This window comes from Strix aluco, chromosome 25, assembly GCF_031877795.1.
Source record: "Strix aluco isolate bStrAlu1 chromosome 25, bStrAlu1.hap1, whole genome shotgun sequence".
NCBI classification, from domain to species: domain Eukaryota; kingdom Metazoa; phylum Chordata; class Aves; order Strigiformes; family Strigidae; genus Strix; species Strix aluco.
The window spans coordinates 3,083,717-3,108,181 of NC_133955.1; the positions used below are offsets into that span (position 1 = coordinate 3,083,717).

At 67.0% G+C, this 24,465-nt stretch overlaps 2 protein-coding genes across 5 annotated transcripts; both read left to right on the forward strand.

Moving 5' to 3' along the window:
- The first annotated feature begins 1 nt into the window (after nucleotide 1).
- ELAPOR1 (endosome-lysosome associated apoptosis and autophagy regulator 1) lies at nucleotides 2-13,730 on the forward strand. Of its 3 annotated transcripts, none has more exons than XM_074850228.1 (22): nucleotides 2-188; nucleotides 4,179-4,299; nucleotides 4,786-4,978; nucleotides 5,882-6,029; nucleotides 6,144-6,224; nucleotides 6,463-6,568; nucleotides 6,651-6,800; nucleotides 7,054-7,142; nucleotides 7,252-7,429; nucleotides 7,546-7,674; nucleotides 7,759-7,849; nucleotides 7,958-8,063; nucleotides 8,151-8,288; nucleotides 8,372-8,620; nucleotides 9,344-9,517; nucleotides 11,231-11,411; nucleotides 12,135-12,231; nucleotides 12,329-12,430; nucleotides 12,671-12,797; nucleotides 12,893-13,071; nucleotides 13,154-13,319; nucleotides 13,485-13,730. In XM_074850228.1, the coding sequence occupies exons 3-22, from the start codon at nucleotides 4,818-4,820 to the stop codon at nucleotides 13,551-13,553; spliced, it is 2,721 nt and encodes a 906-aa protein (XP_074706329.1). In that variant the 5' UTR covers nucleotides 2-188; nucleotides 4,179-4,299; nucleotides 4,786-4,817; the 3' UTR covers nucleotides 13,554-13,730. The 3 variants fall into 3 exon arrangements, with proteins under 3 accessions (XP_074706329.1, XP_074706328.1, XP_074706327.1); XM_074850226.1 differs by lacking the exon at nucleotides 2-188 and adding an exon at nucleotides 1,195-1,363; XM_074850227.1 differs by lacking the exons at nucleotides 2-188; nucleotides 13,485-13,730 and adding an exon at nucleotides 1,194-1,363 and having other exon boundaries at nucleotides 12,893-12,958; nucleotides 13,154-13,297.
- Nucleotides 13,731-16,124: 2,394 nt separating this feature from the next.
- SARS1 (seryl-tRNA synthetase 1) lies at nucleotides 16,125-23,220 on the forward strand. 2 transcript variants are annotated; one of them, XM_074850299.1, is made up of 11 exons: nucleotides 16,125-16,321; nucleotides 18,573-18,643; nucleotides 18,820-18,900; nucleotides 19,528-19,686; nucleotides 20,175-20,318; nucleotides 20,627-20,782; nucleotides 21,271-21,492; nucleotides 21,608-21,737; nucleotides 22,207-22,364; nucleotides 22,464-22,593; nucleotides 22,706-23,220. In XM_074850299.1, exons 1-11 carry the CDS (start codon nucleotides 16,186-16,188, stop codon nucleotides 22,864-22,866), a joined length of 1,548 nt encoding a protein of 515 aa, XP_074706400.1. In that variant the 5' UTR covers nucleotides 16,125-16,185; the 3' UTR covers nucleotides 22,867-23,220. The 2 variants fall into 2 exon arrangements, with proteins under 2 accessions (XP_074706400.1, XP_074706399.1); XM_074850298.1 differs by having other exon boundaries at nucleotides 22,207-22,593.
- Nucleotides 23,221-24,465: the final 1,245 nt, after the last annotated feature.

A 24,465-nucleotide genomic window follows, 5' to 3' on the forward strand; every position in this document is an offset into this window, starting at 1 on the left:
CCCGCGGCCCGCGCCGGGCCCCGGTCACCCGTGCGACACGCGTGCGGCCTCGTGCGACACGCGTGCGGCCTCGTGTGACACGCGTGTGCTTCGCGAGGCCCGAGGAGCGCCGTGCCACACGCGTGGGCCGCACGCGGGGCTCCCCCGGTGGGCGAGGGCCCCGTGAGCTCCGTGTGACGACGTGTGAGGTTTGTGTGGGCCCGTGCGAGGCGTGTGAGCGCCGTCGGGGTGCTCGGGCCTGGCAGGAGGCGGTTTGCAGCGGGGCCCCCACCCCGGGACACCCACGGGTGACACCTCGGCTGCACTCGGTGGCTCATTGGCAGCTGGTGGGGACCAGGGGACAGCCACGGTGCCGCCACCACCCCCAGAAGCCACCGTTCTCTTGGCCAGGAGCGGCCGCAGTTGGTGGCCGCGCTGTGGGGACACTCCGGGGGGGGGACACACCAGCTCAGCAGAGTCCTGTGGGGTCTCTGGGGCGCGGCCACCTCCCCACGCCACCGTGTCCCCGTGCAGTGATGGCCACAGGCATAGCCCCATGTCATGGCCATGTCCCCTGTCCCCCTGGTATGTGCTGGTGTCCCTCTGCCACCACAGATGGAGCCGTGTCCCCAGTGTCCCCCATCCCCACGGGTACATGCCAGCATCCCTGTGCCACCATGGGTAGAGCTGTGACCCCCATGTCACTTCTGTCCCTGTGTCCCCTTGTCCCCATATCCTGTGTCCCTCATGTCCCCACATCCCCAGTGTCCCCCATGCCCAGAACACGCAGCCATGTGTGTGTCCCCCCCCCCCCTCCAAATCCCCGGCATCTCCCCGCCCCCGGTGCACCGACTCCTTGCCGGGGGGGGGGTGACGACACACCCACCCACGGGACACGGGGACACCGCGGGACAGGGGGACACCCACCCACACCCGTGAGCGTGGCGGGGGGCGGCTTCAGGGCGCGGGGGGAGCCGTGACACTTCCCCCCCCCGCCGCCCCGGGCACCGTTGCTCGGGCTGGCCGAGACGGGGGGGGGGGTTCCGGGAGGAGGGGCCGTTACCGGAGCGGGGGGTGCGGTGCCCCGGTGTGTGTGGGGGGGGGGGGGCGGTGGTGCCCGGTGTTGTCCCCGGGGGTGCCGTGCCCGGGATAACGCGCCCGGTGCCGGGGGCGGGGGCAGGTGGCGGCAGGTGCGCGCGCGGGGCCGGGCCGTTGGCGGGGGCGGGGCCGCGGGGCCGGTACCCGGCGCGGGGCCGATCGTTGCCGCCGCCGCTGCGCCATGGCCGGTACCGGCACCGCGGCCCGGTGGGTGTTGCTGACGCTGTGGCTGGCGACCGCCCTGTCACCGGGCCGTACCGGGGAGCGGCTGCACGTCTGCAAGGAGGTACCGGTACCGGAACCGACGGATGAGGCGGGAGGGGGGGGGGGGGGTGGGGGAGGGAATGGGGTGGGGAACCGGCAACCGGTGCCCCCCGGTAGATGAAACCCATCCCCGTAGCACGGGGGCTGCGGCGCCGGGGCTGGGATAGGGAGGACCGGGATGGGGGGGTGTCCCTATAGCGAGGGGGGGCTGGCCGGTCCCCTGGGGGGTCTTTGCCCCCCCGGGGCTTCCAGTGCCACCTGGAGGAGGGTCCCCTGGGGTCCGTCACCTACAGGGAACGTAGGGACCGGGCTGTGCCGCCTGCAAAGGGGGGGGCTCCTGGGGTCCCCTGTAGGGATGGGGAGTATCGGGGGAGGTGGCTTTGCTGCTGGGGGGCCCCTCGGGGACACCCCTTTCCCCGACCGGAGCCATCCCGGGGGTCCCCGGGGCCACCCCCAGCCCCATGTCTGTGTCCCCATGTCCGGGTCAGCTGCTGACCCCAGCGACACGTTGGGATGTCCCCAAACCCTCCCCGGGCGCCAGCGCTGCTGGGGGTGGTGACAACAGAGCCGGGGTGGGGGACACACACACACGGACACACACACACACACACACACACACCCCCACACACACACACCCCCCACCCCCCCCCCCCCCCATCGGCCACGTGCCATTCCCAGCCTGGCACATGGGGACAAAGTGTCCTGCGAGGAGAAACCGGGGGGCTCTGCCGCTCGCCGGGACCCGGCCGGCTCGGGGACAGCGGTGCTGGGGTGACCCCCCACCCAGCTTCCAAATTCCCTCCAAATTTCCCTCGGTGGGGTCCTCGCCTGCCCCCCCTGCGCCCCCCCCACCCCCCAGCTCTCCCTAACCTGCGGCCGCTTTTCATCTGGGCCAGTAATTTTTTTTGTGCTGTGATCCAATTTTTTTTTTTTTTTTTTTTTTTTTTTTTTTTTTTTTTGTGTGTGTGTTCTGTGGCCCGGAGCTGGAAACAATAGACTGCGGCTGGCACCTGTCCCCGGGAGGGATCGCTCCCACGGAGGTTACGTCCCCTGTCCCCGTCCCTGTCCCCCCCCCCGTTGGGGACAGACCCTCTCCCTCCCCTGGCTGGAGCAGGGTGGCGGTGACAGCCCAGGGTCCCTGTTCCTGCTGCGGAGCCACCCTGGGGCTGAATCAGGTCGATTTATTTAGATTTTAAAACAATTTCAAAGCTTTCACAAAGGACAGTGATTAATATCGCTCGTTCCAGCCGCTCAGCTCCGTGCCAGGGGCGGGGAAAGTTTGGGAAGAGGGAAAAACCCACCTTTTTCCCAAGGGAATCCCTCCAGAGCGAGAGCGATGTTGGGGGGCTCGGGGCTGCTGAGAGCCGGGGTGACCCCGTGAGTACCCCCACCCCGGCTGTGGTGGGGGACACCCCCCTCTATGTCCCCGTCCCGGGGCTGGGGGGGGCTCGGTGCTGCCTGTTTGCGGGCAGGGGGTGCTGCAGGCAGAGCCTTCGCCCCCCTCCGTCCCCCCCTTTCCCCCCCATCGCCGCCGTTTCCAGCTGACGGGAACATCAAAGCTTTGTTTTCTCGCCAACCTGCCACGCTCCGGCGTCTGTCGGGAGCACGAAGCCACGGCGCCCAGCTCTGACACCCCAGAGATGCTGCAGTGGAGGCAGCGGGGTGGGGGGGGCTGTGGCATCGCTCCCTCACCCCCCCCCCCCCCCAAGTCCCCCCACCACGCCGGAGCAACCAGACCCGGCCTTCGCCCTGCCCGGGAGATTCCCCACCCCGGCTGGGCTTCGCCTGCCCCCGGCGTCGCCTCCTCGCCGTCCTTGAGCCAGTCCCGGCTTGGAGGCAGCCGGCGGCACGGGGAGGGGGGGTCACGGTGCCCCGTTCTCCTTTCTCCTTCCCTCCCGGCTGCACCCTGCTCCAGCACCCAGCCGGCGGCACTGCCGAGGGGTGCCCACGGCAGGGTGGGTGTCCCGGAGCATCCGGGTTGCGCCAAGGAACCTGTTTAATGAGCAACACGTGCCGCCGCGCCGGGGCCACGCCAAAACAAACGGTGCTGTGCCGGGGACGGTGCCAGCGGCTTGCTGGTGCTTGGAGGGGGGTTGGGGTTTTGGCCCCCCACCCCGGGGAGGGGGCGGCAGTGCCGGGTGCCCACGCTGCGCCGGGGCTGTCTCATCCCGTGGGTCAGGGGTCAGGGACATCCTGGGTACGTGCGTGTGGCCTGGGTGGCCCCACGGCTCTCCCTGGGGTTTGGCATCTTATGGGGGGGATGTCCTGGGGTGGGGGGGTCATCGTACCTGAAGCCACACCCTCAGCATCCCCCCCAGCCAGGCATCCCCCCCACCCTGAGCATCCCCCCCACCCTGAGCATCCCCCCACCCTGAGCATCCCCCCACCCTCAGCATCCCCCCACCCTGAGCATCCCCCCACCCTCAGCATCCCCCACCCTCAGCATCCCCCCACCCTCAGCATCCCCCCACTCTCAGCATCCCCCCACCCTGAGCTCCCCCCATCCTGATCATCCCCCTGCCCAGAGCACCCCCCCACCCTGAGCACCCCCCCCACCCTGAGCATTACCCTGGGCTGAGCATCCCCCCCACCCTGAGCTCCCCCCACCCTGAGCATCCCCCTGCCCAGAGCACCCCCCCACCCCAAGCACCCCCCACCCCGAGCATCCTCTCCCCTTGCACAGGCCAGTCCCAGGCTGGGCCGAGCCAGGGGACTGGGCAACACCTTAAAACAAAACCACCAATGCAAAAGGTGGCCGGGCACACACCTGGGGGGTGGGGGGGGGGCACTATGGGGGTCTCGGGGCCGCAGCTCTCCCTGTGTGTTTTCTCTTCCAGTCTGAGTATCACTATGAGTACACGGCGTGTGACAGCACGGGCTCGCGCTGGAGGGTGGCCGTGCCACACACGCCAGGGCTCTGCACCGGCCTGCCGGACCCCGTCAAGGGCACCGAGTGCTGTAAGGTTGGGGGGATCGGGGGGGGAGGGGCGGGTGGGAAATGAGGGTGAAGCAGGGGGAGAGGAGCGGCGAGACGAAGCGCGGCTTTTCATCAGCTCCGTCGCAGCGCGGCGCCTTCAAAGGCGGCGGCGGGACTTGTCTGCGCGGCAGCAATAAGCGCTCGTTAGCGCTGGCAGCTCGTCACGGGGACGGCCGGGATGCGATGAGGGGGATGGAAAAACCCCCCCACACCCCCACTCCCCCAAGCCTTGAGGGGTGCCGCGGCTCTGCAGCGCGCTTCGGCGGAGGGGCGCATCCTGCCTGGTGCGCGCTGGGGGTCGGGAAGTGCTGCCGAGTTGCCAAAAATCATAAATCGGGGGGATCCCCGAGCCAGCCGATACCTCCACTAGCAGGGAGCGCTCCGAGAAGCGGAGCTGAAGATGATGAGGCTGAAGCAGCACCGGGGGGGAGCAGGGGGGTGACCACCCTGACCCCCCCTTGTTGCAGCTTTCTCCTGCAAGGCGGGCGAGTTCCTGGACATGAAGGCGCAGGCGTGCAAGCCCTGTGCCGAGGGCACCTACTCGCTGGGCACCGGCGTCCGCTTCGACGAGTGGGACGAGGTGCCCCACGGCTTCGCCAACGTGGCCACCAACCTGGAGGTCGACGACGGTTTCGGCGACGCGGTGGAGAACTGCACGGCGTGAGTCGTCCTGCCGCCGGCACGGCTCCTCCGCGTTAACGGCGGGGGGGGGGGATGGAGCCCCGGGAGGATGCTCGGGGACTCGGCCACCCCGGCGTGGCAGGGATGGGCATGGCGGCCGGTGCAGCCGTGAGCAGGATGGGTGCTGCGACACCTCTGTGCATCGAGAGCACCCTGTCCCCCCGACACCCCGTCCCCCACGCTCCCTCTGCCACCCTTCCCTGCGAGGCGATGCTGGCGGGGTGCTATGGGGGGGGTACCCCAGCAGCATCGCCCCCACCCGCAGTGACAAGACCTCATGGGACACCCACACCAACCCTCCTTGGAGAAGGAGCACCCATGGGTGTCCCCACACCTTTGCGCCACGAGCCAGCACCTTTATTTTCCACCCTGGCCCTTTGATCAGCACCGGTGGCCTCCGAGCTCCCCCCACCAGCCCGTTGCACCGGTGGCCACCGAGCACCGCCCCCCCCAGCCGGTTGTGCCGGTGGCCGCCGAGCTGCCCCGTGCCGCAGCATTTATGCAATTTGCAAATGTAACCTACTTCCAGCAGCACTTTAATTATTCAGCCGCCGTCCCCGGTGCAGCTCCGGCGCAGGAGGATCCCCCCTCCTCCTCCCCGCAGCCCACCCGCCTCTCACCGGGGTAGGGGGGCGGAAGGGTCCCTTAGGGATAAGTGTCCGGCCACCGCACAGTGACATGTCCCCTGGGCTGTCCCCAGCACTCAGCTCTCCATCATTTGTCCCCCCGCCCCGTGCTGTCCCCAAGCGCCCGTGTCCAACACCTCCCTCCCTGCTCCACCCCACACCTGGGGACCGTCACAGCCGTCCCCGTTGTCCCCATCCTGGCTGCGGTGAGGTTCGGACCAGTGACAGAGCCCACGGTCTGTGTCACCCGCCCCAGGTCGACGTGGGTGCCGCTGGGGGACTACGTGGCCTCCAACACGGACGAGTGCACGGCCACCCTCATGTACGCCGTCAACCTCAAGCAGTCGGGCACCGTCTCCTTCGAGTACATCTACCCCGACAGCAGCATCGTCTTCGAGTTCTTTGTAGGTGACGGGGGGCCGGAGGGGTGCAAGGGTGGAGGGTGGGGGTCCCTGAGGACATGGTGGGGGGTCTCTGGGGACATGGAGGGGGTCCGCGTCCTCATGCCAGCCCCACAGGTGCAGAACGACCAGTGCCAGCCCACGGTGGAGGAGTCGCGCTGGATGCGGACGACGGAGAAGGGCTGGGAGTTTCACAGCGTGAGTGGGGGGGCTGGGGGTGACGCGGGGGGGGGGGGGTGTCTCTCAGTGCAACCCCCCCAGGGTCCCTTGTCCCTCCCCTGGGAGGAAGATGCTCCATGAGGATGCAGTGGGTGATGGCAGCCAGGGGTTAGTGCCTCAGCCCCCCACCCAGGGGTACCCCCTCCCCAGCAGCGGGACCACCCGACCCTGCCACCCCCACCCGCCCCCCCCCAGCACCCCCCAACCCCTTTTCCAGGTCGAGCTGAGCCGCGGCAACAACGTGCTGTACTGGCGGACCACGGCTTTCTCCGTGTGGTCCAAGGTCCCCAAACCGGTGCTGGTGAGGAACATCGGCATCACAGGTAGGTGGGTGCAGGGTGGGGGGGGGTCCCACTGACCCCGCCCCCCACAGCTCCCGCACCCTGAGCACCCTCCCGCTGCCAGGGGTGGCTTATACCTCCGAGTGCTTCCCCTGCAAACCGGGCACCTACGCGCCCGCCGCCGGCTCCTCCGCCTGCCAGCTCTGCCCCACCGACACCTTCTCCAGCAAAGGAGCCACCGCCTGCCAGCCCTGCGAGCCCGCCACCTACGCCGGTGAGAGGTGGCCACTGCGTCCCCTCCCCTGTCCCCTCACCCAGAGGTGGCAGCTGGGTCCCCTTGGTCCCCCACCCCGATCTCTACCCTGCAGGGATGCCCCTGGGGAAGGGAGAGGTGATGCGAGGGGCAGGGAGGACCCGTCATCCCTTAGGGGGGGGCATCCCGCTGGTGACATGGTGGCACCCGTGGGGACAGCGGTAAGGTCCCCTCGCCGGGCTGGCTCAGCCACCATCTCCCCTGCGGTCGGCAGAGCCCGGCTCAGCGTCCTGCAAACCGCGGCCGCCCTGCACCGACAAGGATTACTTCTACACCCACACCGCCTGCGACGCCAGCGGGGAGGTACGGCCCGGGGCAGGGCGGGGGGGGGGATATCAGGGGGCTGGCACCTGCTGTCCCCGTGTCCCCCCGCTGTGCCAGCTCAGCCCCCTCCCTGCTCCCGCCCGGGCAGACCCAGCTGATGTTCAAGTGGGCAGAGCCAAAAATCTGCAGCGAGGAGCTTCCGCAGGCGGCCAAGCTGCCCCCGTCCGGGGTGAAAACCAGGTGCCCCCCCTGCAACCCCGGCTTTGCCAAAGGCAACGGCAGCACCTGCCAGCCCTGTCCCTACGGCTCCTACTCCAACGGCTCCGGTAAGGATGTCCCCGTCATTGTCCCCAGGGGGTGACCAGGGTGCGTGGAGCTGCTGGGAAAGGTGAGGGGGAGGTGGGTGCCACCCCAGTGCAGGGTTGTCCCCTCCTGTCCCCAGGCTGCCTCAGCTGCCCGGCGGGCACCGAGCCGGCGCTGGGGTTGGAGTACAAGTGGTGGAACGTGTTGCCCCCCAACATGGAGACCACCGTCCTCAGCGGCATCAACTTCGAGTACAAGGGGATGGCAGGTAGCGCCAGGACGCTGTCCCCTCGCTGTCCCCTCCCGCGGGGGCGGCTGGGGACCCCGCTGAGCTGTCACCGTGTCCTTGCAGGCTGGGAGGTGGCCGGGGACTACATCTACACGGCGGCGGGAGCCTCCGATAACGACTTCATGATCCTCACGCTGGTGGTCCCTGGCTTCAGGTGAGGTGGGGACCAGCGCCGGGGTGTCCCCAGAAACGGGGAGGGGGGACACAGCACCGTGGGGCAGAGCCTGGCAGCATCCCCACGCTGTCCCCACGCTGTCCCCAGCCCTCCGAGCCCGGTGCTGGAGGATGCAGAGAGCAAGGAGGTGGCCAGGATCACCTTCGTCTTCGAGACGGTCTGCAGTGTCAGCTGCGAGCTCTACTTCATGGTGGTGAGTGGAGGGGACATGGGGGGAAGATTTGGGGGGGGGGAAAAAAAAATCGGGGGGGGGATCCCACCATCCCTGTATCCCCCCCAGGGCATCAACTCCCGCACCAACACCCCGGTGGAGACGTGGACGGGCCCCAGGGGGAAGCAATCCTACACCTACATCGTGGAGAAAAATGCCACCATGAGCTTCACCTGGGCCTTCCAGCGCACCCCCTACCACGAGGCGGTGAGGGACGGGGGGGGTGACCCCCCCCCACGCCGTGGGGAGGGTGCTGGGGGGACACGGGTGACGGGTGCTCTCGGTGCCAGGGCCGGCGATACACCAACGACGTGGCCAAGCTCTACTCTGTCAACGTCACCAACGTGCTGGGAGGGGTGGCGTCCTTCTGCCGGCGCTGCGCCCCCGAGCCGGCCGGAGCCTGCGCCCCGTGTCCCCCCGGGAACGCCGTGGACCGCGGCGCCTGCCGGCCCTGCCCGCCCGGCACCTACCTGCGGGGTCACCCCTCCGACGGGACCCCCACCTGCCACCCCTGCGGCCCCGGCACACACAGCAACCAGGTGCCTGTCCCCGCGTGTTCCCCCCCGGGGGTGGGGGTGAATGGGGTGGCGGGGGGATGTCAGTGCCCCCCCCCCGCCGCCAGCTGTCCCAAATGGGGGGTGCTGTGGGGCCCAGAGGGGTGACACCAGCCCTGCCCCGCCAAGATGTTCCGGCTGGGTGGCACCAGCCAGCCCCGGAGGGTGACACCAGCTCCTCACCCCATCATGGGTAGGTGACACCAGCCCCCCTGGCCACGCTGGGTGGGTGACACTCTCTGGAGGGGTGATGCCAATCCCCAGCTGTCCCCAGGGAGGTGACACCAGCCCCCCTGGCCATCCTGGGTGGGTGACACTCTCTGGAGGGGTGATGCCAACGCCAGCTGTCCCCATGGAGGTGACACCAGCCCCCCTGGCCATCCTGAGTGGGTGACAGGGTGGGTGACAGTATCTGGCCCTGGGTGGGTGATGCCAGCCCCCCCAGCCATCCCCAGGGAGGTGACACCAGCCCCCCACCCCATCATGGGTAGGTGACACCAGCCCCCCCCGGCCGTCCTGGGTGGGTGACAGTATCAGACCCTGGGTGGGTGACACCCCTCTCCCATCTGTCTCTGACGGTCAACGCCAGCTCTCCGCTGTCCCCAAGGCGCTAACCCCGGCTGTCCCCAGTGGGTGACACTACCTGTCCCCGTTGGGTGACACCAGCCCCGGGGCCGTCCCTGACCGCCACCTCCTGCCCCCCCCCAGCTCCGCTCCCTCTGCTACAACAACTGCAGCTTCTCCCTGCCGCTGCCGGGCCGCATCCTGCACTACGACTTCTCGGCGCTGGCCGCCGGCACGGCCTTCGCCAGCGGGCCCAGCTTCACCGCCAAGGGCCTCAAGTACTTCCACCACTTCAACATCAGCCTCTGCGGCAACCAGGTGAGGCCGGGGTGGCCAGCGGCAACCCCGTGAGGCCGGCGTGGCCAGCGGCGCTGCCCGTGGGCAACGGGGCCGGGGGGAGCTCGTGGCATCGGCGGGCGGCGGGGCTGGGCGTGCGTGGGGGTGGGCACGCGCGTGTGTAGCGTGTCTGTAGCGTGAACACGCGCGTGTGAAGGCACGTGGAGTGCAAACGCACGCGCGCGTGCAGCCGTGCAAGCAAGGCCGGTCGTGGAAACGTGCGAGGGATGCAGGGAGTGGTGCAAATGCGTGTGTGCACACGTGCAGGTAGTCATGCAAACGCACGCGCACGCTCGTGCAAACACACACACGCGCTTGTGCAAACACGCATGCAAACATGTACACTCGTGCAAACACACATGCACGCTCATGCAGTCGTGCAAACACAGGTGTAGAGGCGGTCACGTGTGCACACATGCACACACGTGCAGAAACATGCACACGTGCAGACACATGCACATAGTCGTGCAAATGCATGCACACACTTGTGCAAACGCAGGTGTACAAGCAGTCATACGTGCACACATGCACAGCCACGCAAACACACGTGAACTTATGCACGTGGTCATGCAGACACATGTGCACACGCAGACACACGCACATAGCCACACACACACATGCAGTCGTGCAAGCGCATGCATGCAGTTGTGCAAACACAGGTGTACAGGCGGTCATGTGTGCACACATGCACACACTCATGCATAAACAAATGCACACGTGCAAACACACACTTGTGCGAACACACACACATAGTCGTGCAAACACACATGCACACTCGTGCAATTACATTCACACTTGTGCAAACTCATACGCACGCTCATGCAGTCGTGCAAACACATGCAGTTGTGCAAACAGGTGTAAGGCGGTCATGCGTGCACACATGCACACACTCATGCAAACACATGCACACTTGTGCAAACACATGCACGTAGTTGTGCAAACACACGCAACTACATGCAGTCATACAAACATACATGCTCATGCATGCAGTTGTGCAAACGCAGGTGTACATGCATACATGCACACGTGCACAGCCGTGCAAACACACATGAGCATATGCACACGGTCGTGCAGATGCACGTGCATACTTGCACACTCATGCAAACACACGCACGTAGCCACGCACAGACATGCAGTTGTGCAAACACAGGTGTGCAGGCGGTCATACGTGCACACATGCACACACTCATGCAGAAACACATGCAGATGTGCAAACACATGCACGTAGTCGTGCAAACACATGCAGTTGTGCAAACAGAGGTGTACAGGCAGTCGTGTGTGCACATATGCACACACTCATGCAAACACACATGCACACTAGTGCAATCACACACGCAAACATGTACACTCCTTGCAAGCACATGCGCACACTTACGCAGTTGTGCAAACACGGGTGTACAGGTGGTCATGAGTGCACACATGCACACACTCATGCAAACACATGCACACTTGTGCAAACACACATGCACACTAGTGCAAACATGCACGTAGTCGTGCAAACACACACAATTACACGCACTAACACACACACACACTTGCCCGCTCGTGCACGCAGACGTGCAAACACGCACAAACACGCAAACACCCACGGGCCCACCAACATGTGCACACACATACGTGTGCACCGTCACGTGTGCGCACACGCGTGTGCCGCCGCCGCCCGGCCTCAGCCCGCTCCCCCCCCCCCGGTGCCAGGGCAGGAAGATGGCCTCGTGCAGTGACAACGTGACGGACGCGCGGCTGCCGGCGGGCGAGGGGGACCCTGCCCGGGTGGTGACGTCCTACGTCTGTCAGTCCATCCTGGTGCCCCCCGACGTCATGGGCTACAAGGTGGCCGTGTCCTCGCAGCCCGTCAGCCTGGCCGACCGCCTCGTGGGTGAGCCGGGACTCGGGGGTGGCTCCTGCGTCCCCCTTCTCCTTCCCCCCAAACCCGGGGCAAACCCTCAGTTCTCGCCGTCCCCTCCTGTGGGACACCCCAGTGCCACTGGGCCACTCCGGTTGCCACTAGGCCACCCCGGTTGCCACTGGGCCACCTCAGTGCCACTGGGCCATCCTGGTTGCCACTGGGCCATCCTGGTTGCCACTGGGCCACCTCAGTGCCACTGGGCCACCCCGGTTGCCACTAGGCCATCCCGGTTGCCACTGGGCCACCCCAGTGCCACTGGGCCATACCGGTTGCCACTGGGCCATCCCGGTTGCCACTGGGCCACCTCAGTGCCACTGGGCCACCCCGGTTGCCACTAGGCCATCCCAGTTGCCACTGGGCCACCCCAGTGCCACTGGGCCATCCCGGTTGCCACTGGACCACCTCAGTGCCACTGGGCCATCCTGGTTGCCACTGGGCCACCTCAGTGCCACTGGGCCACCCCGGTTGCCACTAGGCCATCGCGGTTGCCACTGGGCCACCCCAGTGCCACTGGGCCATCCCGGTTGCCACTGGGCCATCCCGGTTGCCACTGGGCCACCTCAGTGCCACTGGGCCACCCCGGTTGCCACTAGGCCATCCCGGTTGCCACTGGGCCATCCCAGTTGCCACTGGGCCACCCCAGTGCCACTGGGCCATCCTGGTTGCCACTGGGCCACCCCGTTCTCGCCGCAGGCGTCACCGCCGGCTCCACGCTGGACGGCATCACCTCCCCTCCGGAGCACTTTCCCCCCGGCCACCCCGACCTGCCTGACATCGTCTTCTTCTACAGGTGAGAGTGGGTGGCCCGGGGGGGGACAGGGGACAGACAGACACCCCGCTGTGTCCCCCCCCCCCACGCTGACCCCCCCCCGCGTCCCCCTCACCAGGTCCAACGACGTGACGCAGCCCTGCAGCGGGGGACGGGCCACCGCCATCCGCCTGCGCTGCGACCCGCTGCGCCTGGGCGCCGGCACCCTGGCTGTGCCCAGGTAGGTGGGGGACGGTGCTGGGTGGGGGGGGGCTTTTGGGGGGAACATCCTCATAGCCCCCCCCCAAAGCGCCACCCCCACCTCCTTGCCCACCCCGCCTGGCAGGGCACGGGGTGTGTCCCTGGGGGTGCTTTGCTTTGGGGACCCCGGTGCGCCGTGTCCCCCACGCTGCGTTGGCACCACCGGCCAAGCCCCCCCCCCCATCTTTTTTCTTCCTGCCCCCACCCCCCCACCCTCCAGCAAATGCCCCGAGGGCACCTGCGACGGCTGCACCTTCCACTTTCTCTGGGTGACGGGCGAGGGTTGTCCCCGCTGCTCCGCCGGCCACTATCGCCCCATCGTCAGCGCCTGCCTCGGCGGCGTCCAGGTGCGACCGGGACACCACGGGGATGGGCTGGATTGGGCAGGGGAGGGGGTCACCCACCTCACTGAGCCCCCCCTTTCCCCCCAACCCCACCCCAGAGAACCACTTACGTCTGGCGGGAGCCCCGGCTGTGCCGCGGCGGGCAGAGTTTGCCGGCGCAGAAGGTGAGGGGCTGCAGGAGCGTGGATTTTTGGCTGAAGGTGGGAATCTCCGCCGGCACCTGCGCCGCCGTCCTGCTCGCCGCCCTCGCCGCCTACTTCTGGAAAAAGAACCAAAAGTGTGTGGTGTCAGCGGGATTTTGGGGACGGAGGGACATTGCCACGGCGGGGGGGGTTGATGTCACCGCTCTCTGTCCCCAGGCTGGAATATAAATACTCCAAACTGGTGATGAACGCGGCGGCCAAGGAGAGCGAGCTGCCGGCGCCGGATAGCTGCGCCATCATGGAGGGGGAGGACGCCGAGGACGACCTGGTTTTTGCCACCAAGAAGTCGCTTTTTGGCAAAATTAAGTCCCTCACGTCCAAGGTAAGGCGGGGGGGGGGGGAGGAGGTGAAGGGGGGCAGGAGTGCACAACCCCGGAGCAGACACCAGAGAAGCCACAGCGGTGGTTTGCGGCTGCTCCCGTGCCCCAGTTTGCCCACCCCAAGGGGGGGGCCGGGGGGTGCGCGCTGACGCCGGGGCTCACCGCAGAGGACGCCGGATGGTTTCGACTCCGTCCCGCTGAAGACGTCGTCCGGCAGCACCGCCATGGAGCTGTGACGGGGCGGGGGGGGGCACCCACGCCCACCCCCCCACCCCCCCAACGTGGCCTTAGGGACCCGCTTCGGACCGGAGCTTCGTTACGGCTTTTGTACGTGTGTCCCCCCCCCATCTCCGTGTCCCCCCCCGCCCTCAGCCAAGCACCGAAAAATGCCAAATACAGGTGTGGGGTTTGTACGACGGCTCCGTGTGTGTGTGTGTGTGTCCCCCCTGCGCCCCCCGGGACACCGGCACATGGCGGGGGGGGACACGCGTCGTGGCACACGTGTGTCGGGGTGCTTGTGCGTGGGGTGGGGTTGCTCGTGGCGTGTAGCGTGGGGATGCGTGTGCACACACACGTGTGTGTGTGTGTGTGCACAGGGGGGTGTTCACACGCGGGGGGGGCGTGTGTGTGCGTGTGTGGATGGGGGTGGGGGCGTGCACACGCGTGTGTGAGCTCTGGCCGTGGCACGGCTGCCTCCTGCGCGGCTGTCACAGGCCGGGGGGTCGAGGGGAGTGACTGTGGCTGTGCCGGGCTGTGCCAGGTCATGCCAGGCTGTGCCGTGCCATACCAGGCCATGCCAGGCCACGCTGTGCCATCTCAAGCCACGCCAGGCCGTGCCATGCCATGCCATGCCATGCCAGGCTGTGCCATGCCATACCAGGCCAGGCCGTGCCATGCTGTGCCATCTCAGGCCACACCAGGCCATGCCATGCCAGGCCGTGCTGTGCCGTGCCAGGCTGCGCTGTGCCGTGCCAGGCTGCGCCATGCCATTCCAGGCCACACCAGGCCATGCTGTGCCGTGTCAGGCTGTGCCATGCCATGCCAGGCTGTGCCGTGCCGTGCCAGGCCACATCGGACCATGCTGTGCCGTGTCAGGCCGTGCCAGGCTGTGCCACGCCATGCTGTGCCATGCCAGGCCACACCAGGCCATGCTGTGCCATGCCAGGACGTGCCAGGCTGTGCCGTGCCATGCTGTGCCACAGCCCAGCACCAGCCCCGCACCCGCCTCTCCCTGCCCAGGCTCACTAGCCCACCTGCACAAATTGACCAATTTGAGCAATTCTGACCCAAAGCAGGTACCTGATGCCGGGAGCTCCCGGCACGGTGTTTTCCACCACCACGGTGGCACACGGGTGGGTGTGTGTCCCCCCCCAGTGTGGGGCACCCTGGGGTCCCCCGTGGTCTTGCTCCCAAAGTCCCTCAGTCCTGCAGACCCCTGGGTCCCCTGGAAAGGAGGGGTGGGGGCTGGTGCCAGCTCCCTCTGACCCCCCCAAGCCCCCTTCACCCTTTTTACACATTTTTCCACATTTTCTAGGTGGTGCCAGGGGACCCGCGTGTCCCCACAGATCATTCTGACCCCTCCATCTCGGGGGGATGGGGACGGGGTCCCCACAGGGGTGGGGGCACCCAGGACCCCTCCAGGAGCCCCCCAGGGACCAGATGGTGGAATCCAGCTCCCAGCTTGGGGACGACAAATGTTGGGGTGCCATAAGGTGCCATGGGGAGCTGTGTTTGTGCCACGGGGTGCTGCGGGGGGACTCGTGGGAACACCCGGGGACTCACAGAATTGTCTAGGTTGGAAAGGACCTTGAAGCTCCTCCAGCCCCACCATGAACCTCACCCTGACCGTTCCCAACTCCACCAGATCCCTCAGCGCTGGGTCAACCCGACTCTTCAACCCCTCCAGGGATGGGGACTCCCCCCCTGCCCTGGGCAGCCCATTCCAACGCCCAACAACCCCTTCTGCAAAGAAATCCTTCCTAAGAGCCAGTCTGACCCTGCCCTGGCGCAGCTTGAGGCCATTCCCTCTTGTCCTATCACTTATTACTTGGTTAAAGAGACTCATCCCCAGTTCTCTGCACCCTCCTTTCAGGGAGTTGCAGAGGGCCAGGAGGTCTCCCCTCAGCCTCCTCTTCTCCAGACTAAACCCCCCCAGTTCCCTCAGCCGCTCCCCATCAGACCTGTGCTCCAGACCCTGCACCAGCTCCGTTGCCCTTCTCTGGACACGCTCGAGTCATTCAATGGCCTTTTTGGAGTGAGGGGCCCAAAACTGAACCCACTCACCGAGGGGCGGCCTCACCAGTGCCGAGCACAGGGGTCAGATCCCTCCCCTGTCCCTGCTGGCCACGCTGGTGTGGATACAAAAACCAGCCAGGCCGTACTGTGGCCTCCTCGAGGCCTCTCTGTCGCCGTCCCACTTCCCCTCGGGCCCCCATGGGCCTTTTGGGGCAACCGCTAGCCTGGGCCTGTGTGAAGCCTCAGCACGGTGGGGTGTGAGCGCTCCTGGGGCTGCTGGTGGGGGGGGGGGGGGGGCCCAGGGATGGGGGTACCTAGAGGCCACCAGAATACCCGGGTGTGGCTGGGGGTACCCGGGGAGACACCTGGGGGTGCTCAGGGATACCCGAGCAGACACCCACAACCCGCGGGGACCCCCCGGGGGGTGCTTGGCCCCCCCCAGCCCGTCACCCTTCAGCCTCCACCAGGGGGCGCTGCTCCCGCCGGCCGCCATTTCGCGCCGCAGCGCCCCCTGGCGCGGGGCGGCCTCTCTGCGCATGCGCCCCCCCTCCCTCCCCCCTCCCCCCCGCGCATGCGCGCTGGGCCGCGGCCGCCGCCGGCTGAGGGGCGACAGGAGCCGCCGCTGCCGCCATCATGGTGCTGGACCTGGACCTGTTCCGCGCCGACAAGGGCGGGGACCCCGCCATGGTGCGGGACATGCAGCGCAAACGCTTCAAGGATCCGGCGCTGGTGGACGCGCTGGTGCGGGCCGACAGCGCCTGGCGGAGTTGTACGTGGGGCGGAGGGGCCGCGCCGGGCCGGGGGCTGGCGGCCCTCGGGCTGAGGGAGGGGCTGAGGGGGCCTGAGGGGACCTGGCACGCCCCCGGGGCTGGGGGGTTCCCAGGAGGGCCTGTGACCCCTCCCAGAGGGGACTTTCTGTCCCAGGCTGGGCATGTCCTCTCTCACATGCCTCCGCGGTGGGGGACCCCTCTCACCCCCCAGCTGGTGGCCTGTCCCCAGGTGATGCCCCCCCCATCTCCCCTCCCCGGGGATGGGGGATCCCCCCAGGGGTCCCTCTCTTCCACTCCCCCCCGGGCTTCGGAGCCTGTCCCCAGACTGATCCCCCAAACCCCCTCATCAAGGCGGGGTGACCTGTGGGGGATCCCTGCCACCCCCCCTCCCCAGCCCCGTGGGATCTCCTCGGTGGGTCTTACCCCTGGGGGATCCTGTGGGTGGGTCCCTGCGGGGGCCGGGAGCCTGTCCCCGGGTGGATCCCCCTCACCCCCTTCCTAGGACTTAGGGAGAGTTTTTCCCTGCGGATCGCTCCTTCCCTTCTCCCAGGCCTGGGGCAGATCCCTGGTCCCGGTTCCCCTTGGCCTGCACGTGGGTCTCGCCCCACCGGTGATCCGACCCCACTGGTGGTACAACCCCACCGGTGATCCGGCCCCACCAGTGATCCCCAGGGATCTGCTCCCCACGCTGCCGCGGGGTCCGGCTGGGCGAGCCGGGGGGATCCCACACGGTGCCACCCCCGTCACGTTGGTGTAAACCCGTGCCCGGGCGGTTCGAGAGGGGCAGGAGCAAAGGCCCCATCACCCCCCGGCCTGGGTGGGAGGTCGGGCAGCAGAAGCTGCCGTTGAGTCCCATTTTTGGGTGCCCGGGCATGGAGGAGGGTGTGGTGGGAGGCGAGGAGGGGTGGGTGCCCCAGAAAGCCGCAGTTCCCAGGGCGCCCCGGTCCCCCTCGCCACCGCCGCGGGATGAAAGCAGCAGCTTTAAACACTCTTTTAATCCCGTTGCCTTGATGTGAATGAGCCCGGCCCTGCTTAATCATGCCCGGCGCGTCCCCTGGCTCCGGCCGTGCCCTCATCACCGCCTTAATTTTATCCGAGGACCTTTCATCCTGCAGGACCAGCCGGCTTTCCAGGCCGGCGGTGGGGGCTGCGCCCCAGCCCCCTCCCCGCAGGGCTCTGGCCCATCCCGGCGGCGGTGGGTGCTGCGGAGGGGTGTGCTGGCGCGGAACCGCGAGGCGCAGGGCTGGCAGGACGCGCAGGCGAGCAGCCGGCTGATGCAATCCGGCGCCTGCCGGTGCTGTGGGGTCCGTGGGAGGCTGCCAGGGTCGTGTTTGCCGTGTCCTGTTCCCTGGCTCTTAACCCTTCCTGTTTCCTGACTCAGGATCACCCCCGGGGGTCTGATCCTGCCTGCAGATGGGGGTGTTACCCGGTTGGGGTGACAGATCCCTGGCGTTGGTGTGTCTCTGATTTAGGCTGCCCTGCCAGGCTGTGTCCTGGGCTCTGCCCTTCCCAGCCCTGGTGCCACCAAGGGCCACCTCCCCGGTCCCCTCACCAAACAGCCCCAATCTCATCTCGCTGAGCTCTGCATCCGCTCAGCCCTCAGCAGCCCCAGCCCAGCGTGGGGGTCCTGGTGGGGCTGTGGCCCAGTGCAGCGTCACTCGGGGCGTTTTCAAACGACACCCATGCGTGGGAGCCCTCTGCTCCCCACATCCCTGCCCCACACTGCGCTCTCACACCACCAAACCCTCCCTTGTCCTTCCAAGACCTCATGGCCCTCTCCAACTCCCTGAAAGGAGGGTGCAGAGAGGGGGGAGGAGTCTCTTGAGCCAAGGACCCAGCGCCAGGACAAGAGGGAATGGCCTCAAGCTGCGCCAGGGCAGGGTCAGACTGGCTCTTAGGAAGGATTTCTTTGCAGAAGGGGTTGTTGGGCGTTGGAATGGGCTGCCCAGGGCAGGGGGGGAGTCCCCATCCCTGGAGGGGTTGAAGAGTCGGGTTGACCCAGCGCTGAGGGATCTGGTGGGGTTGGGAACGGTCAGTGTGAGGTTCATGGTTGGACTGGAGGATCTTTTTTCCAACCTTGATGATTCTGTGAAACACTCGGGGCTGGTGGTGTTGGGCATCCCTGGAGCTGCCGGCCCCTCTTCCTGCTCCCACCGGAGGCTTCGTGTCCCCTCTCAGTGCTGGACGGGGATCCCGACCCCGCTCCCCCTCATGCAGCTGGCTGACAGCTCCTTCCTCTCTGCTTTCTAGGCAGGTTTCGTGCCGATAACTTGAACAAGCTGAAGAACCTGTGCAGCAAAACCATCGGAGACAAGATGAAGGTGAGGCACGAAGGCAGACGGTGCTGGCAGTGATTCACTGGTGGGATGTTACTAACTGGTGGCATCTCCCCCAGGTCTCTGCTCTCCAGGCCTCTCCCTCACGTCATCGAGGAGTATTTTTACCCTGGAGCTTTACTCTTTAACTCTGCTGGGATTTCTTTTGCCTTCCTCTGTAGAAGAAAGAGCCAGTGGGGACGGATGAGTCCATACCTGAGAGCGCGCAGAACCTTGACGAGCTCACGATCGACGTCCTGGGGGTGAGTCTGACCCCCTCTCCCCTCACTGTGCCGCTGGCCCACCCACTTCATCCAGAGCTTTGCCTGTAACTGCCCAAGTTGGTGTGAGGTGCCCAAAGCCCCAGCACCAAGCGAGGGGGCACTGCCTGAACCCCCTGCCAGGAGGATCCTTGTTTTCCCCTGTCCCGTGCAGCAGTGACCAGCTCTTGCTCAGTGTCCTTCATCTAAAGGCCGTTTCAGCCTCGGCTGGTGGCAGTTCACTAGCCCAGGGCTCATCCTGCCCTTCCCTGGGAGATTTGAGCAGCCTCAGCCATTACGTGTCCTCTGCAAGTCCCTCCCTGCCCGATCCCCTTCCCGGTTCGTTAACTGCGATGTTTAATGAGCTTGGTGCTGGCCGGCTTTTGCTGCCACGGGAGCTGACTGCTCCCCCTCATCCCTGCCGGGCGCTGTGTGATGCCGTAGCTCGCTCAGGCCCTTTCAGAGCCTGACTTATGTTGGTCCTTTGTCCCTTTGGGCTGTTGTTTGATGCGTTCAGTCCACGGGTTCACTCCGGAAGCCGTGTCGGTCCGTGATTAATGGCCCTCGGCTGCCAGCCCCCTCTCCCCAGCAGTTTCTTCCCTTCCCCACCCGACCCGGGTCCCCGCGCAGGCTCTTCAGGTGTCCCAGATCAAGAAGGTCCGTCTCCTCATCGACGAAGCCATCCTCAAGTGCGACGCCGAGCGCGTGAGGCTGGAGGCGGAACGTTTTGAGAGCCTGCGGGAGATCGGGAACCTCCTCCACCCCTCGGTGCCCATCAGCAACGATGAGGTAGGGACAAGAGCGAGCCCAGGGCCGGCCGAGACGGTTCATCAAAGCCAGACAACTGCCGGCAAGCGGGGGGCTCGCTGCGGGGAGGTCCCCCAAGCCGAGATCAGCGGGCGGGCGGGTGAATGAAATCTGCATGACAAGACAGCGTTTCCTGCTGGGAGCAGACAAAGAGCAGCTCAGACAACACTGGATGCGGCCATTGTTGGGGGAATACATGGGAAACTCGCTTCCAGCCGGGGGGCTGGGATCTCCCTCCGCTGCCTTCATTCATCCAGCAGGAATATTTTGCTGGGGGAACACAATTGGGCTGGGCCGGCTGCCAAGTGGCCGCATAATAAGCGACTGGCCAAGATCAGGAGTTGGGGTTCCAAGCTCTGGAGTGTGGGATCCCAAACTGGGCCCAGTGCAATGCAGAAACTGGTGTTGCTGCCACCCTGGGGAGCTGAGGTGACGGGTTCCCTCTCCTCTTCTGTCCTGTCTTTGTGCAGGATGTGGACAACAAGGTGGAGCGCGTGTGGGGTGACTGCAGCTGCAGGAAGAAATATTCCCACGTGGACCTGGTGGTGATGGTGGACGGTTACGAGGGGGAGAAGGGGGCCGTCGTCGCGGGCAGCCGGGGCTACTTCCTTAAGGTGCGAGCACAGACCCCGCGGGGGCACGGAAACGATCGGAGCCAGAGGGAGAGCTGAGGGCAACCAGGAGGGGACAGGGGTCGTGGCTTCTCTCCCCCGGGCTGAGCTCGCCGCAGCGACAGGAGCCTCCGCTCGTCGCGTGGGACGGACGTTGGCCTCTCTGGAGCTGCCACCACGGCCTGGGCAGCCTCGGGGTCCGCCCCAGCATCCCCGCTGCAGTGGGAGGGTGATGCTGAGCAAGAAGGGATGGCACAGGGAGGTGGGTGGGGGTGTGTGTGTGACAGGCGGTGGCTTCTCTTGTCCCCCAGGGTCCCCTGGTGTTCCTGGAGCAGGCCCTCATCCAGTACGCCCTGCAGAGCCTCCGTGCCAAGGGCTACACTCCGGTCTACACCCCCTTTTTCATGCGGAAGGAGGTGATGCAGGAGGTGGCCCAGCTCAGCCAGTTCGACGAGGAGCTCTACAAGGTGAGCGGCTCGACGCCCGCCCGCTGGCTCTCCGTGTCTCAGCGCCTGGCACCCGCCGTCCCCCTCCGGGCACCGACTTTCCAACCGAGCCGCCGCCACGCAGCTCCCGCCGCGGGGAGGGAGCCGGCTCAGATCCCCTCTGCCCCGGTGAGGCTCCGGCTGCCTCCTGCTCCCTATCTCCAGAGTCCATCTTCACGGCTGACGCGGTTGTCATGGCGATGCGGTGACAGGGAGGTGGCTCGTCCCCAGCCTCGCTGGCGGGAGGCCATCGGGGCCTTTGAAAGAGGCCAAACAAGCAGCAAACGGCAGCTGCTCCCTTTCCTGAGCCCTCCTGTCCCCGCGCCGAGCGCCGGCCCCGGAAAGCCCCGCTGCCTGTCGGCGTGCGGGCAGGGAGAGCAGCTGCCCGCGCATCTGCCGGGGAGCGTCTGTCCCCAGAGGTGGGGGAGCAGCTGCGGAAAGGGGGACGGTGGCTCTTGTGTCCCCTTCAGGTGATCGGCAAAGGCAGCGAGAAGGCCGACGACAGCTCCATCGACGAGAAATACCTGATCGCCACCTCGGAGCAGCCCATCGCCGCCCTGCACCGGGACGAGTGGCTGAAACCGGAGGATTTGCCCATCAAGTACGCGGGGCTCTCCACCTGCTTCCGGCAGGAGGTGGGCTCGCACGGCCGCGACACCCGCGGCATCTTCCGCGTCCACCAGTTCGAGAAGGTGAGAGGAGCGGGGCGACCTTCCCCGTCCCCCCCCCCCCCGCCCCCAAGCTGGGAATTTAGGGGGTTGCCTCCGAGGCCGGTGCCAAGGCGGGGGGGGTCCCTTCTCTTGACAGATCGAGCAGTTCGTCTACGCCTCGCCCCACGACAACAAGTCCTGGGAGATGTTTGAGGAGATGATGGCCACGGCGGAGGATTTCTACCAGTCCCTGGGCATCCCCTACCACATCGTCAACATCGTCTCGGGTAGGGGCAGGGGCTTCCTCACCAGGGCCACCTCTCTGTGCCGCGCTGGCCCAGGAGGAGACCGGCCACCTCTGCCAGCGCCTCGGGTGTCACCGTGGCCCTGACCCACTTCCCAGCTCAGTTTTCTTTGTCCCCGACTCGCCTTCCCGTGGTGTCTGTCCCCAGAGTGGCGAGGGGGAGGAGGTGCCTCAGCTGGGAAGGGAACATTTGTGTTTCTGCAGCGATCCTCTGCTTTGCTTTGGGTCCCGTGCCGGGACTGTCCCCTCTGTCCCTTCTAGAGGGACAGTTTGAGTGTCCCAACTCCTCTGGGAAACTCTTCCCAGGAAAATTATCCCGTTTAAACGCCCCTCGCAGAGCGGGAACCCCACACCTCGGAGGCCTCACGCCTTTAGCTGGTGCTACCGGCCCCCGGGATGGGTGCGTTTAGGGGCGGAGTGGGACCCCCCCCTGCTCAGCGCTGCCCCCCCAGGTTCCCTCAACCACGCTGCCAGTAAGAAGCTGGACCTGGAGGCCTGGTTCCCCGGTTCCGGCGCTTTCCGCGAGCTCGTCTCCTGCTCCAACTGCACCGACTACCAGGCGCGTCGCCTGCGCATCCGCTACGGCCAGACCAAGAAAATGATGGACAAGGTGAGGCCGAGCTGCTGGGTTGCACGGGGGGGGGGGGTGTGGGGGGTGTGGGGGTTCCTTTTCATCCCCTTCCCACCTTTTCCGTGTCCCCCGCCGCAGGTGGAGTTCGTGCACATGCTCAACGCCACGATGTGCGCCACCACCCGCACCATCTGCGCCATCCTGGAGAACTACCAGACCGAGGAGGGCGTCCGCATCCCGGAGAAGCTCCGAGCCTTCATGCCTCCAGGTAACAACACCCCCGGGGGGGCTGGGGGGGGGATCCCCAGTGCTCCTGGAGTGTGTGTGGGGGGGTGGCATGTGATGGCTGGTGCTCGCTCTCCCCCCCTCCCCTTGCCCAGACCTCCGGGAGCTGATCCCCTTCGTCAGGCCGGCGCCCATCGAGCAGGAGCTCTCCAAGAAGCAGAAGAAGCAGCAGGAGGGGGGCAAAAAGAAGCCGGGGGGGGGAAGCGAGCGGGTGCTGGAGGAGCAAATGCAGAATATGGGTGTCAACAGCGCCTGAGTCCTGCTGCCACCACCCCCCCGGGCCCCCTCCCGCCCCTGCGGGGGACCTTGGGGGCCTCCTGAATCATCATCCTGCCTTCATCGCCGGGGCTGCGCCCATCACCTTCGCTTCAGGCCTGTCTGGGCCGAGGAGCCACCGGTCACCGTCTGGGCCCCCCCCCGCCGCGCCACGGAGCTCTGCGCTCCCCCGGGCCCAAGGACTGACGCTATGTGGGGCTCCGGCCCCCCCCCACCCCGTCCATCTTGTGTCCCCCCCTGCCGAGCGGGGTTGGGGACCCCCCCTGCGCCCTGGCCCCTTCCTGGGGAGGGAAAACACCCCCCTCCTCCATCCAATAAAGCCAAGAGCTGCGGAGCTGCGTGTCCTTGGTGGGGAGGGGGGGCAGGAGGGATTGGGGGGGCTCCAGCCTGGCGGGGGGGTGCCTTTAGCTGCCTGTCCCCCTTCTCTCCCCCCCCCCCCCCCCCCCCGAGGGCCCCACACAAAGGCCCAGACAAAGGCCGCGCTCCGGAGCCCATTTGTAATTCAAAGAGGGGCGGGGGGGGGGGGGGGGGGGCCCACGTCTGGGCCCCAGCTGCCAGCCCGGCCCCCCCCGGGGGGGGCAGTTGTGGGGGGGGGGGGGTGCTGCGTGCCTCAGTTTCCCCAAGGGAAGGGGGTCCGGCTGCTCCCAGACCGCGCGTGGGAACCCCACGGGGTGCTGGGGAGGGAGCCCCGGTGCCCCCCCCCGGTGAGCCGGTCGGGCTCGCCCCCCGCCCCCCCCCCGCTGCCGTTTGAAGGGTGCCAGGGCGGGGAGAGGCCCCGGTGAGTCACCGGAGCCCTCGGCGGGTGCCGGGGGATCCCCGGGCGGTTCCCCAGCCCCCCCCCCGCTCTCCCCACCCGTCCGACCCGTTCCGCTGCCGGGGCCCCCCCCGCCCCCCCGGGCCCGGCTCTGCACCGTCCTGCCCAGCACCCACGCCCTGGGCCCGACGCCACCCGCCAGGATGGGTGCCAGGCGCTGCGGGGGGGCTGCACCCACGGCCCCCCCTGCCCCGCGGGGCGCCCAGGGGTGCACACCCCCCCCTCAACCTCCCACAGTCCCCCCAGTATCCCCAGGCCTCCACGCCTGCCGCCCATCCCAGTGCTCCCAGTCCGTCCCAGTTTGTCCCAGTGCTGGTGCGACGGGGCCAGCCCAGGCCTGTGGGGCCCCCGGGAACGGCGTCACGGGGCTGGGACTGGGGGGGGGGTGTGTGGGGACCCCCCTGTGTGCGTTGGGGTGTCACAGCCCGCAGCAGTGACATGGGGGGGCACGGGGGGGTGTTTCATGCGTGTCCTCTGTGTCTGTCCTGCGTGTCACACGTGTGCTGTATCGTGTGTGTGTGCTGTGTGTCACGTGTGTCCTGGGTGTGCTGTGTCATGTGTGCTGTGTGTCATGTGTGTGCTGTGTATCACATGTCCTGTGTGTGCTGTCATGCGTGTCCTCTGAGTGTCATGTGTGTCCTGCGTGTGCTGTGTGTTGTGCGTGTGCTCTGTCCTGTGTGTGCGCTGTCCTGCGTGTGCTGTGTATCATGCGTGTCCTCTGCATGTATCACACATGTGCTGTGTCCTCTGTGTGTCCTGTGTGTC

Bases quoted from the DNA above. Each gene is read 5' to 3' on its own strand.
- ELAPOR1 (XM_074850226.1), top strand. From the start codon at position 1,259: ATGGCCGGTACCGGCACCGCGGCCCGGTGGGTGTTGCTGACGCTGTGG. The intron at 7,143-7,251 runs GTACGGCCCGGG...CCGCCCGGGCAG, and splicing joins CCTGCGACGCCAGCGGGGAG to ACCCAGCTGATGTTCAAGTG. The intron at 8,621-9,343 runs GTGCCTGTCCCC...GCCCCCCCCCAG, and splicing joins CCGGCACACACAGCAACCAG to CTCCGCTCCCTCTGCTACAA.
- SARS1 (XM_074850298.1), top strand. From the start codon at position 16,186: ATGGTGCTGGACCTGGACCTGTTCCGCGCCGACAAGGGCGGGGACCCC. The intron at 18,644-18,819 runs GTGAGGCACGAA...CTTCCTCTGTAG, and splicing joins CCATCGGAGACAAGATGAAG to AAGAAAGAGCCAGTGGGGAC. The intron at 18,901-19,527 runs GTGAGTCTGACC...GTCCCCGCGCAG, and splicing joins TCACGATCGACGTCCTGGGG to GCTCTTCAGGTGTCCCAGAT.